Source organism: Chiroxiphia lanceolata, chromosome 6 (genome assembly GCF_009829145.1).
Source record: "Chiroxiphia lanceolata isolate bChiLan1 chromosome 6, bChiLan1.pri, whole genome shotgun sequence".
Lineage (NCBI taxonomy): Eukaryota > Metazoa > Chordata > Aves > Passeriformes > Pipridae > Chiroxiphia > Chiroxiphia lanceolata.
Window position 1 is genome coordinate 41,420,989 of NC_045642.1, and position 12,723 is coordinate 41,433,711.

The 12,723-nt window shown below is 51.2% G+C and overlaps 1 protein-coding gene across 1 annotated transcript; it reads right to left on the reverse strand.

Moving 5' to 3' along the window:
- Window positions 1–5,979: 5,979 nt before the first annotated feature.
- PROX2 (prospero homeobox 2) lies at window positions 5,980–9,256 on the reverse strand. Its single transcript, XM_032691809.1, has 4 exons — window positions 7,718–9,256; window positions 7,091–7,195; window positions 6,446–6,640; window positions 5,980–6,344 (listed from the first exon to the last, which is right to left on the reverse strand). The coding sequence occupies exons 1-4, from the start codon at window positions 9,254–9,256 to the stop codon at window positions 6,159–6,161; spliced, it is 2,025 nt and encodes a 674-aa protein (XP_032547700.1). The 3' UTR covers window positions 5,980–6,158.
- Window positions 9,257–12,723: the final 3,467 nt, after the last annotated feature.

Consider the following 12,723-nt stretch of genomic DNA (forward strand, 5'->3'; position numbering starts at 1 on the left):
AGTTAGAAATGGAAAACAATTATGCTGTTGAATATTCTGTGCTTGCTCTCTGAGAACCAAATGACAACAGGTTTTATATACAGATGTATAGATATGTATATACACATGCATGTTCTCAGGTATTTATTTTTAAATAATATAAAGTATTTTTTATAATTTTTGTTCTTCATGTAAAGCTATGGATGACACTTATATGCTGTGGGATATCCAGTAAAATATTTTCCTTGAAGTCAGGTTTTTTCCTCTGTCTTGTAGTTTTCATATTCCCAGCTTTTCACTTCACCACTTGATTTTAGCTCCTTATTTTCCATGATTGCGGTAAGACAAAAAGATTGATGCTGTTGGGTACAGACTGGCACTTTTAAAAACAATCCTTTTAAGTCTAGTAGAACAAATAGTGAGAAAGCAATAAACACCAGGAAGGAAACCATCACATTTGGCTCATTCTAACTGGACTTTATGCTGTATCATTAAGAGTTGCTTAGTAGGTAATCTACAATGCCCGTTTTATTGGATTAGCAAAAACAAGAACATTGATTGACTCTTATACACAAAATTAAAATTGCTCTATGAACTTTTAATCAAAAGCCTAGTGTTAAAAAACATGACTAAATTTGGGAAGGCTGTAGAAATACTGTAAAAGTTGATGGTTGGTGTGACTGCTTGCTGTAAAAATGCTGAAAGTCATCTCAAAAGAAGAAAATAGAAACTTTCTCAAATTTTAGGTATTTGTAATGCTTGTATGTTACCATAAAAAAAGAAAAAAGTTGATCATGGGACTTTATGACATGGGACTTCACCTCCTTGTACAGTTAGATGAGAAGGAATTATTATATATATATGGACTGTATCCTCACAGATGTTGAATGCTGACCTAAATCTGCTTTTCCTTGAGATCCATGCACAGCTCTCCCTGGTTTTACTTGAATAGCCATTCTCAAACCTGCTTTTAAAAATGGGTTTACTGGTTTGGGATTTATATATGCAAAGACATGTGTGTTTATTCTTGGCAGCCTGCCTCTTATCCTCTCCTACCCCAACTGCCCCCACGCCAAGATGAGCACCAACCCGTGGGGTTTGGGTGGTGGAGGAAAGTCTGCGTGCAGCTTCCATCAGAGGCTGACTGTGCTCTCACTCCTTTGTGCACCCTTGCTCAGAGTAAGTATCTCCTTCAAAAGTCCCTGGGCCATGCCTTGGCCTCCTTGTCTCAGTGCCCGCCTGAACTGCCCTGTCTGGGTGAAGCTCCCATTTTCACCGAGCTCATCTCTCCACCTGAGCTGTTGTGTCTCCACCTGAGCTGCTACAGCAGGCTGGTGAGCTGGGGCCCCCCGAAAAAGAGGATGCAGCCCTGGCTGCGTGGCTCCATTGCCACTGTCTCACTAAAACAGGGCTTTTTGTTAAGTCAAAGGAGAACAGTTCATGTAGCTGCTGCTGTGAAGCTGGCACTGGGCACAGACCCAGTTCCCATTCCATGGTCCATGGTTCACGCTAGTACTGTATTTCATGGTGTGCAAAGGGAAAAAGCTTTTGCTATCAGCTAGAGATACCAGTCTGCCCTGGTGGACCCTGTTTTATCTTTGATACCGATCTCCACAGTCTCTCTGTGCATCACCTTCCCCAGGAGTGGTGCTGCGGCACAGGGCAGCTCTGCGCACAAGAGGCAGAGGAAGGGCTGTCTTCTCGAGATGAAAAGTGATGTCTGATCTCTCAAATGTGGTAATCGTACTGTAACCTGGAATTACATCTGACCCTCTGATGCATATAATAGGACAGCAAATTTTGCTGAGCAATGTTTCATGAGCAGGCTCACCAAGGGATGCTTATCTGGAGCATGAGCTTCCCTCATGCCAAATAAGGATCTGAGATGTGTATTTGAGAGAAGGACCCTTTCAAAAACATTCGCTTAAGCTGGGAGCTTCTAGGGCTGGTTCAGTCACTGTAGACTGGCCCAAGTCATTAAAGGAAGAAAACAAAAACCAGGTATGTTTTATTGCTTGTCGGTTTCCCCAAAGCTATTTTGACACACAGGGTGAACATTCACTAGGAACTTCTTAATGCTCTAATTAGCTGCACATGAGTAATAAGGGCTCTCATGGTAAATATTAACATAGATGAGTACGTAAGGGCTCTCAGCCCTTGTCAGCTTAGTCAGTGTGGTCACATCTCTCTCTTTTGGCTACCACAGCCTGGAGCAGGAATCGGCAGTTCCTAATGTTTAGCAGCCTTTGGTGCTGTTCAGCTGTATGGGCAGAGTGCATTGCTGTGCTTGGATTATGAATGCTATTGGAAATGTAAAGGGATAGCCTCAAGGAATTGTTCCCAGAGGAGACAGTTAAAGATGGCTGTGCGCTTTTAGCATATACCACAGAAATTTGGATAGAGGGAAGGAAAGGATTTTTTATTTAAAGATGAAACTCAGCAGTAGGTGAGTACACTACCCAAATTGCTTCCTCAGGTAATTAGTGGGAAATAATGAAGCAAGAGCCCATCCAAGCCTGAGAGTCAAAACTGTAGTCACAGTGTCCAAATGCTTCTTGAATTCACACAGGCTTGGTGCTGTGACACTTCCCCGGGGAGCCTGTTCCAGTGCCAAATCCCTTTTACAAAGGGTAAAAAACCTTTTCCTAATACCTAACTTCAATCTCCCCTGACTCAGCTTCATGCCATTTCCTCGAGTCCTGTCACTGGTCACAAGAGTGAAGAGATCAGTATCTGCCCCTCCGCTTCCCCTCATGAGGAAGTTGTAGACTGCAATGAGGTCTCCCCTCAGTCTCCTCTTCTTCAGGCTGAACAGACCAAGTGACCTCAGCCACTCCTCACACGGCTTCACCTCCAAACTCTTCATCGTCCTTGTTGCCCTCCTTTGGACACTCTAACAACTTAATGTCTTTCTTATATTGCAGTGCCCAAAACTGCACACAGTATTCAAGGTGAGGCCGCATCAGTGCAGAGCAGAGCGGGACAATCCCCTCCCTCGACTGGCTGGTGATGCTTTGCCTGATGCCCCCAGGACATAGTTGGCCCTCCCAGTTGCCAGGGCACTGCTGACTCATATTCAGCTTGCCATTGAACAGGACTCCCAGGTCCCTTTCTGCAGCACTGCTCTCCAGCCTCTCGTTCCCTGGTGTATACACAAAGCCAGGGTTGCCCTGTCCCAGGTGCACAATCTAGCACTTGCCTTTGTTAAACTTCCTGTGGTTGGTGATTGCATATCTCTCTAATTTGTCAAGGCTTCTCTACAGGGCCTCTCTGCTCTCAAGGGAGTCAACAGCTTCTCCCAATTTAGCATCATATGCAAACTTAGTATGCCATAGAATCCTACATCCAAGTTGTTAATGAAGATGTTGAAGAGAACTGGGCCTAAGATGGAGCCCCGGAGAACCCCACTAGTGACTGGGCACTGTGGAATTCACACCCTATTTCCCTCCTGCTTCAGGCTCCATCAGCCTCAGAATAACCCCAGCTCCCCTCACCTCCTAGCAGATGTGCTGCCTTCTCTGTATCAGTGCTTCTATGACCTAGATTGAGGGAAGGCAGTTTGAGTCCCCTCTTAACTTCTTTGCCAGCTGGCTGCTGCTTTCCAAGGCTCTCATGGGAGCACAAGGCTGTGATTCAGCTTCCCCACTTTAGCATTGTGCAGCAGAGTTGTGCCTGCCTGAGTGCAACCCCCCTGACTCCAAGCAAACAATTGGCCCCAGAGGAGGCAGCTGCACCCCAGGCTCCCCAAACAGGTGGAAGCTAGAATAATATACAGCTCCCTAGTTCCCACTTCTTAGCAGTTATATGGCAAACGCTGGAGCAAAAATACTGCTGCAAATACTTTGTCCGATCCTCTGAACATCTTCATTAATTATCAGGTTGTAGAGTCTCACTCCTTGGAGATACTCAAAAGCTGTCTGAATATGGTCATGGACAACCAGCTCTCAGTGGCCCTGCTTGAGCAGGAGGTTGGACAAAATGATCTCCAGAGGTCCTCTACAACCTCAGCCACTGCATGACTGTGGTTTAGGGCACTGCCTTAGCCCCTCACCTGCTGATTTACTGACACTTATGAACTTGCATGTTACCAAAGGAAGCATGAAACTGCTGCCCCCAAGGACTCTGTAAAAAGTGTGGCTTTGTGTCAGCGTGATGCCTCCAGTACACCTGTATCTTACGTTCCCTAATTATATGGCCAGATGAATTTACTGACCCTTCCCTGAGCCAGGCCATCATTTCCTTTTCCAGCAGTGTTGTTTTTGCCTACCCAACACATTACTTAAGCTCTGAGGTAGTTATTGCCTGCACAAACAGCACCAGCAGCACTTGGTGGATGTTGAACATTTGAGTCTGGCACCCCTAAACTTTGGGATATGGCTCCATCTGCCTCCAGCCCCCCATTCCTGATCCTCCCAACAGGTTGCACTTCAGAGCAGAATGACCACAAGGCACTGGGGTTTAAAGGAGCTAATGTTGGTTAGTGGGGGCTGCTTGGCCCCACAGAGATGCCAGCAGGTGGACTAAGCCCTTTTGCTGCAGTCTTAGTCTTTTCCCAACAAGAAGCAAGAAATTCTCAGTGTAATGCTTTAGAATAGAAGTCATCAAAAAGGTCTCTAGGGATGTAAAAGGATAATTTACACCATGTGTTTATTTAAAAATGAGTCAAGTAAATTTAATGTTGTAAAATATACAAACTTGAAGAAATAAACATAGAAACAGAGGCAGGAAATCTGGGTGGCCACACTCGCCATGGGGGGAACAACTGTAAAACTGCCCCTATTCCAGAGCCTTCTCATCATGCCCTGATGATACCACACATTTCCTTACTCCTGCAGATGCCCTGCCTACGGATCACCCCATGCACTCTTCTGATACCGGAGCTGTGATTTTTCTCTCCCGAGTCACTTGCTGCGCACTAGTACACAGCTGACAACTGCAGCACACCCAAAATCATCTTGGCCTCCTCCCAGTCTTCTCCCTGTGAGTTTTGCATGTGTATGTTGTTCCTCATCCACAGTTACACATCACTGCTCTCCCTGCTGTGCCTCTCCCAGGACCTCCCTCCTCTTCACAGCCTTTCCCTCCCCACTGCCACCTCTATCAGGATTAGAGAGCCCTTAACAGAAAATGCTTTGCCATGCTCTATCACATGGAAAAGTGGCCACTGAGTCCTGGTCACAGGGTAAAGAAACCTCCTTGGGTTTACACCCACTACATCAATGGGGCTGCAGATCTCAGGGCCCAGCTCCCCAGCTTGTATTAAACCCATAGGGACTGATGGGTCCCAAATAGCATGCTTCTCTTTCATCACGGACATGTTGCAAAGCAGAGATACTTGGGGCAGTTTTGCCTGCAGAAACATGATGTGAGGGGACATGGGTGAGTTTTTAATGTGGGGCTGTTCTCCCAGGTCCTCCCAGGCTGATAGGGGCTGTTTGCAGTGCTGAGCAGTGCCAGCCATGCACCCTGCTCTCTTCCAGCATCACGGATAACTACTGGGAAGCAGTCAGTCCTGCAACCAGCATACACTCAACTGCTTGGCCACAGTACACAGCTGTTTGAGGGGTGTCAAACTCCTGTCCTGTCAAACAGCACAGGAGAGGCAGGGGAGAATGTTATTTGGGCTGGCTACAATAAACACTGGTTTTACATCTCCCAGACAGAGTCAGCTATCCCCTTGGGGTGCTTGAAATGCTGGAATTCACCAGCTGTTTTCTTTGGACACTGGCGTGTTGTATCTGGACAGAAACCGAGTTGTGCTGTTGGACCAGGCTCATCCGCCAGTCTGCTGTGCCAAGAAAACTCTGCCCACTACTAGGACATCTGTCTGCTTTATAAACAGCAGGTCTGTTTGCTCTGGTCTGTGGCCCTTTGGAAGAGAGAAGGAAGGTGCTCAGCCAAGGTCATGGGGAGAGTCGAGAGAGGGCAACTTCCCAGGCTCCAACCTGATGGTTTCATCTCTGTCTCTTCCTTCTGCAGGTCCCCACTGGCTTTGAGCAGGGGAATAGAAAACACAGCATAAAATCCCAGCTCCTGAGGCAAGTGACAGGCCTCAAGCAAGGAGCTGTCTTACAGGTCAGAGAGAGAGTACTCTGAATAACGTATGCTGTGCACAGTGCCCATGAGGTACTAAACACATGATGGCTGCACACAGGACCTGGGGCTGCTTTCACAGAGACTCAGCTGCGGAGCAGTTCCTGGGAGCAGCCAGCAGCTTTGAACCCTTCTGGGATGTCGCTGTCCAGTTTAGAAATGATTTTGTAAATAGGTTTCTTCCAGGAGGGGTCGGCGTCCTTGCCCGCCCTGACAGCACTGAAGAACTCCTGCAGCGTCAGACTGGCCACCTCCAGGAACCGCCCTGGCACCTGCAGCAAGATGGGCATCAGCCCATGGCACCACCATGTTCCTGGCTCCTCCTTACCCCTGCAAACCCCACCATCCCTATCCCCCAGCTCCCCCTCCTCACCTCGAAGTCGTTCCCCTTGTTATAGTGCATATTAAGGGCACGGAAAAGCTCTGAGTCGCGGGAGACCTGGAGGGTGCAAGCATCCACAACACCCTCTAGCAGGGCCTGTCGGGCAAACTTCTCCACCTGGATGTAGTAAAACTCACGGAAGTTGCTGAACCACTTGATGAGCTGGGAGGTGATGCAGCGGCTGAACTGCCAGGGAGAGAAGGAGGATGAGTTATGTCAGCTTGGAGCCTCGCTACACATGAGCCCCCACGAACCCAGCTACACAATTCTGGCCTGGCCCAAACCCAGCCCTGCCTCAGGCCTGCCAGAACACCAGCTGGGACAATGACACAGGGGTGTCCACAGTGCTCTCCCCACCGAGATTTGGATCTCAGCTGCCCTGAAGTGGGAAGACACATTCATGATATGCTTTAATCCCAACACCTCAATTGCACAGAGTGAAGACTTGGCAACCCAGTTCTGCCACAGCCCTGAGCAACTGCTCCAGGGCAGCCCATGCTGAAATGGGTGCTGTCCCCTGGCTCCTGCCAGCAAGGCAGGGAAACACAAGAGTAGCCCCTTCCTCATGGTTGCCCAGTGAGGCAGGCTAAGTGCCACACTGCATGGGGGCATCAGCCCAGGGGACTGCCATTTTACCTGCACATCAAGGAAGTAGGTCTTCAGCAGAGTGGAGCTGGGGTAGCGAGTGAAGAAAAACATCAGCTTGGCCTTCTTCAGGTGGCCAGGGGTCAGCGCCTCCTGCATCTGCCTTGGGGTCAAGGAAAACCTGCACGCAGCAGCCCCCCAGCTCAGCGTGTCCCTGAGCACCAGCCCTGACACACACATACCCAGTGCCCATGACAACTCCTCCCCACAACCTGGCAGCAGGGCACAGGGGGTTCATTTCTGGCTGGGCAGCCACTGGATTTCCCCTTCAGTATCCCTGAAGAAGCTAATGGTCCCCTGGCACTGTACAGGCTAATGGGAACAGGGATTTTCATGAGACACCTGTTCATAGCATAGGATTACAGGACCACTAGTATGGCCTAAGAACAGGCTTGGGAGCTCCTGACCCACAGCTACGCTACAGCATCTAACCAACCCTGAGGACCAGCAGTGCCCCTGCATGGCTTAGGACCTCTTTCTTGCTCACACCCTTTTAGCCCCCTGTGGAGCAGCAGGGACCCTGGCCTTGCAGAGACTGGCAGGGGCTGTGCCAAGCTGTGGCTCCAAAGGACAAGGAGACCACATTCTCCAGGGACCTCTCTAGCTGCCCCTAAAGGATATCTGAGTCAAGGCAAAGGGTGCTCCATCCATCGCAGCTGGCGGGTCGCTGTGGCCATCCCTGCCAGCCGGCAGCAGTGCCAGACTCTCCATGTTGGCAGGGCTCAGGGGCAGGGGATGGTGCTGCTGCTGTCTCACGACTGATGACCTCAGTTTGACAGTTCCCCAGTGTAAGCTGAGGGGCTCTGGAGGACACCTCTCCAGAGCAGATGGGCTCCCATGAGAGTCGGTGCCCCAGAGGCTGTGCTGGCCATAGTCCAACAGCTGGCTCAACAGCTGGCTGTCCTGGACAGGGGTGACCGGGCCCAGTGAATAAGCCATGCTGGGTATCTGAGAGGATTTTCTGATGCCCTTTGAACTGAAGGAGCCAGCATGAGAGCCCAGGCTCTTCTCCAAAGTTCCTGACAGGACTTTAGCCTGAGTTGAGCCCAGTGAGCCTGGTGCATTCATGGGAGATGGCTTAGCAAGTGGCTTTCTGCATTTCCCACCAGTAAAATACTCTCTCCTGGCATCTGGCCTCAGCACCAGGCAGCTGTTGTGCTGCTGCTGGAGGTGGCTGGCTGCCTTCGGCCAGACAGTCTTCAGGACAGAGTCTACCACCTGGGACGTTACCCCGGCCAGCTCATGTTTCAGTGCCTGCGAGAGGACCCTCACTGCCGTGGGCAGGCCACCTGCATCACATTTGTCCTCGTCCTCCTCCAGCCCACACACCTCCAGGATGCTCCTCCAGAGAGGTACTTTGCAGGGGTTGCTGGTGACAGTGGCACTGTCCTTATCCAGTCTGTCTCTAGGCCTTTCAGGAAGTGGCTGCACTTTCTCGGAATCTTCCTGGGTTTGAGCAGCATCCGCAGAGTCATAGACCTGGTAGAACTTTTCCTGAAGCCGCCTCACTTGCTGCTCTAAAAAGCAGAGCTGCTCCTTCAGCTGCTGGCAGCCCTTGGCATGAGAGCTGCCACCCATGGGGGCCACTCGTCCAGCCACCCCCAGGCCCTGCTGGGGCACCCTCGGCTTCCTCTTGTTCTCTGGGGGTATCTCACTACCTCTCTCCCTCTCATGCCTAAAAGCTGCCTCCAAGCTGGTGTCAAATGCCTGAGGGGTTGGTGGGAGGCTTATGCCTTGGATGATGCTCTCCACCCTGGCCCTCTTGGCTCGTAGGTGCTGGTTGGAGAGCTGGTCCCCATCACCAGCACAGGGCATGGGAGATGAGGCACGGGTCCTGGGGAAAGCCAGGGCTTGTGCTCCTTCTCCAGGAGATGCACCACATTTGTCCTGAGGCAGGGCAACTGCCTGAGAGGAAGGGAAAAGGATGGTGGAATCCAGGCTCCTGCCAAACATCGGGTGGCTGAGGAACTGTGATATGAGGGATGCATTGGAGGAAGGCAAGAGAGAGTCAGTCTGGAAATAGGGCTCTGAATTCAGCCCCTGGCCATGCCCTGAAGTGGCATGGCCTCTGTCCTGCTCAAAGCCAGTCCTGCCATCCATTTTGTCTTCTTCCTGCCTGGAAACTGGAGAGCTGACCTTCAGCTGGTTGGGGATCATTTCCAGTGTCAGACTAGCAGGCTTCCCAGGTGTTAGATGTTTCAGCCTGCTAGCAGTGTGGAACTGGAGAAAGAGCAAGAAATAGGACCTCATACAGTAGTTCTCCATGCACATGGCCAGATATTTTTCCTCACAGATTTCTGTGGCATCACTGCTCCCCTGCAAAAACTATTTCACCAGGGAATGACCCAGGCAGAAACCTCCAGGCACTGCAAAACCTATGAACAGGCTGTTGGATCACAGCAGCAATGCCCTGGGCACTGCCACAGCTCCCACCTACCAGCCAGGCATTCATTGTGCCCAGAGTATGTATTACCTGGTTTGGGCCCCAGATGTGCCTGGCAACACACTGCCAGCTGCATCCACACCAGAGGCATTTGAGGAAACTCCCTTCTGGACTTGTGGACTCAGGTACAAGGGAGGTGAGCACCAGGTGGAGCCCTCTGCCACATATGCCTGGGCAAAGGTGGTTTTGGGTGCTCCTGGGTGCTGACAGAGCACAGAACAGCAGCTGCATCCCTGGTGAAGGCATTCACGCCAGGGCATGGTTGCTGCTGGCTTCTGCCAGCCCCTAGCACCCACCAGCAGAGCCACCAGGGCATGGGGATGGGTGGCAGCACTGGGGGGCTGGGCCAGCTCAAACAGGCTGGTGGAAAGGGGCACAGCGAGGGTAAAAGTGTGATGTGACCTGCTGCGAGCAGGACCCACTGAGATGTTCAGGCTAACACAGCACAGGGTTCCTAAGAGCTTGGCAAAACAATGAATAAAAGGAATGGGGATAGGGATTATCAGGGAAGAGAAAAACTACTGAGCCAGCAGCCCTGGGCTTATTATTGTCATGCTGACTCCACTCAGGGATCCACCCCCCCACTCATTCCCTCGCTCAGGCAGTTTTTCAAAAGAAGGTGTAAAAGCTCGTATCCTGGGCAATTACACAGTAACTGTTCCTCTGGGATACTTCTTTCTCATCCACATTAATTAGCAGTAACTTTGCACCACTGAATTAGGACAGCTTGTGTGTTTTCCAGACATCTTTAAAGTCTGAGATTCTTTTGCTATACCCAGAAATGTCTGATCATTTTCAACACCATCAGTCTCCTGTCCCCATGACTGTCTGCTCCACGGCGAGTCTCCAGGCAGTGTAGAAAATGGATTTCTTCTCACTGTTTTTTAGCAGGTTGCCTTTCTTCAAACAGCCCTGTATTCCAGGCAGGTGTCTAGGAGAGCTCTACCTTTTTTGGAGTTCTAGTCTTTACAAACCAAGTCTTTTCTGGGTTATCTGACACCACTTGTTACTCTCCTGTGTTGTCTACCCACCCCTCTTGACCAGTAGTATTTCATTTTCCTAACAGTCTGTTGTGGGGGCTTTCAAACTGCTCAGTTTATCAATGGCCGGTGCAAGGCCAGGCTGCTGGCAGCTCTCAGCATCACACCTGGCCCTGGTGTAACAAACTTCACCATTGCCTGCAGTTGCCACTTAGCATGCCAGCTGCATCCAAGAAAGTCACACAGCAAACAGATTGCAGCCATAGACTCCATCCCCCCTTAAGCCTTTCTGCAAAGGCATGGGCACAAGACAGCCAGTCCTGCTACCTCACTTGTTTTGTGACAGAAACACCTTTTGGCACTTGCTCACAATTCCTCACTTCTAGTGGGTTCAACAGCAATGTCAGGGAGCTTACCTGTCCCCTGTGCTGAGGCTTCCCAGCCCCAGGAACCCGGGGCAATACACCCCTTGTAAGCAGATCAACTCAGAGCTAGCAAGGAGCCCTCCACTTGCTTAAGGTTTCCAGCACCACCATCTTTCTGCTGGAGATCTGGAGGGAGGGAGGGAGCAGAGCCTGCGGTCCCAGCTTGTGGCAGCTCGCTGTGGGTGGCCTCATTTCCCCCTCACAGCCTCACTAGCACCGCAGGGGCCAGGAGGTGCTGCCCCAAGCAAACTGCTCCTGCTGATGCAGCCCTTTCCTGGCCAACTTAGCAGATGCGTGCTTCGGTTCCTACTCTTACTACCAGCCTTCACCAGTGCCACCTTCTGGAACACTAAAAAGCGGCCGAGGCTCCTCTTACCTGAAGAAAAAGACTGAGGAACGAAGTGAAGATGCTTAGAAGAGAAGGCAAGTGTGCCCTCTCCAAGACTGGAGCCAACCCACACGGGCTCTCCAGGTGCTCCTCAGTGAGACAGCCATGCCACCCCTTCCAGCACTGCAAATCCCCCCAGAGCCTTCCCCAGCCGCCACATCCCCCTGTCTTCAGCCGGCGGTCCCCAACCCTTGCAGCTCACACCTCTCTGCCCCACTCACCTCGGCTCCAGGGGCACGGGGAGCAGGGTCCCACAGTGTCCTGCAGTGTCCCGCAGGCAGGGGCCGTGGGATGCTGCAGAGCCAGCGCGTCCTCCTGCTGCGCTCAGGTCCTTTAAAGAGGGAGTGGGGAGGCCGGAGGCAGCCAACCAGCTGGGAACGACTTCTGAATATGCAGATGGACATCCAGGAGGTCAGGTCCAGCATCAGGCTCCAGCCACCTTCCCTGCCACGGCCATTTCCCACACTCATAGCCCCCGGAGTCAGACAGGCAAGGGCTGCTGCTGAACCGCTGGCTGCCCAAGTGGGCAGAGAGCCAGAAGAGCAATTCCTCCCTACAATTTGGCCTGGAAACCCCATCCCGGACCCAGGATGGTGAACCGCTGCTGAGACAGTGCAAATACACCAGACTGACAAGCAATGCCACAGGCAAGGAAGGAGCCGGCCCAGAGCCCAGGTGCTACCCATCTCCCATGGAAAGCGTCCAGGCATTTCCCCCACCATGGGGACACAGATGCGTTTTGGCTGAACTGGAGGTCTGCAGTGTAGGACATGGCCAGGAAATGGGACAACACAGGAAGAGCAGCAATACAGGGTCCGTTGTCACAGGGTGCTTTAGAGACAGTGCCACAGCCCACAGAGCTGGCATCCCTCCCAGCTGAGCACGCCCTAACACCAGCCCCAGGACAAACTACCTGCCCCAGGGGCATGTGTGGTTGTCAGACACTTAACTTCTTGCAGGAGCTGTAGGTGGGCGGACAAAAGCCGAGCCACATGTGCCACTCCTGGGACTTCATCTGCTTTGCCTTCACATGCTTACTGAGCATGGCAATGTTTAGGGTATTCAGTGGAATGACAGGAGGCTGTGGTTAAAAGCAGTTGACATCAGGTGGTCAAAAAACAGATCACAGAGAAATCCCTGGCAGAGAGCCTTTCTGGTTCCGTTGCCTTTTATTAAAGCAGTCAGCACATCCTCAAAGCCTCAACAGCCCTGTTGATTTTTATTCAACTTCTTTCCTTTGGAAATGATCCCATATTTTGAAGGTTGCAGTTCACCATTCATATATTATTAAGCAATGGATAAATTAAGGACATGTGCATAACCCAGACTTGGCTCCTTGAGAGATGCCTGGCTGCAAGACAGCTGTTTATAGCTATCCCAGGCTAATT

Excerpts from the sequence above, each read along its gene's own strand:
- PROX2 (XM_032691809.1), bottom strand. The coding sequence starts at position 9,256 with ATGATCCCCAACCAGCTGAAGGTCAGCTCTCCAGTTTCCAGGCAGGAA. Across the intron at positions 7,196-7,717 it reads CCTTTGCCTTGACTCAGATA|CAGGAGGCGCTGACCCCTGG; the intron begins TCCTTTAGGGGC and ends CCAAGGCAGATG. Across the intron at positions 6,641-7,090 it reads CCTACTTCCTTGATGTGCAG|TTCAGCCGCTGCATCACCTC; the intron begins GTAAAATGGCAG and ends TCTCCCTGGCAG.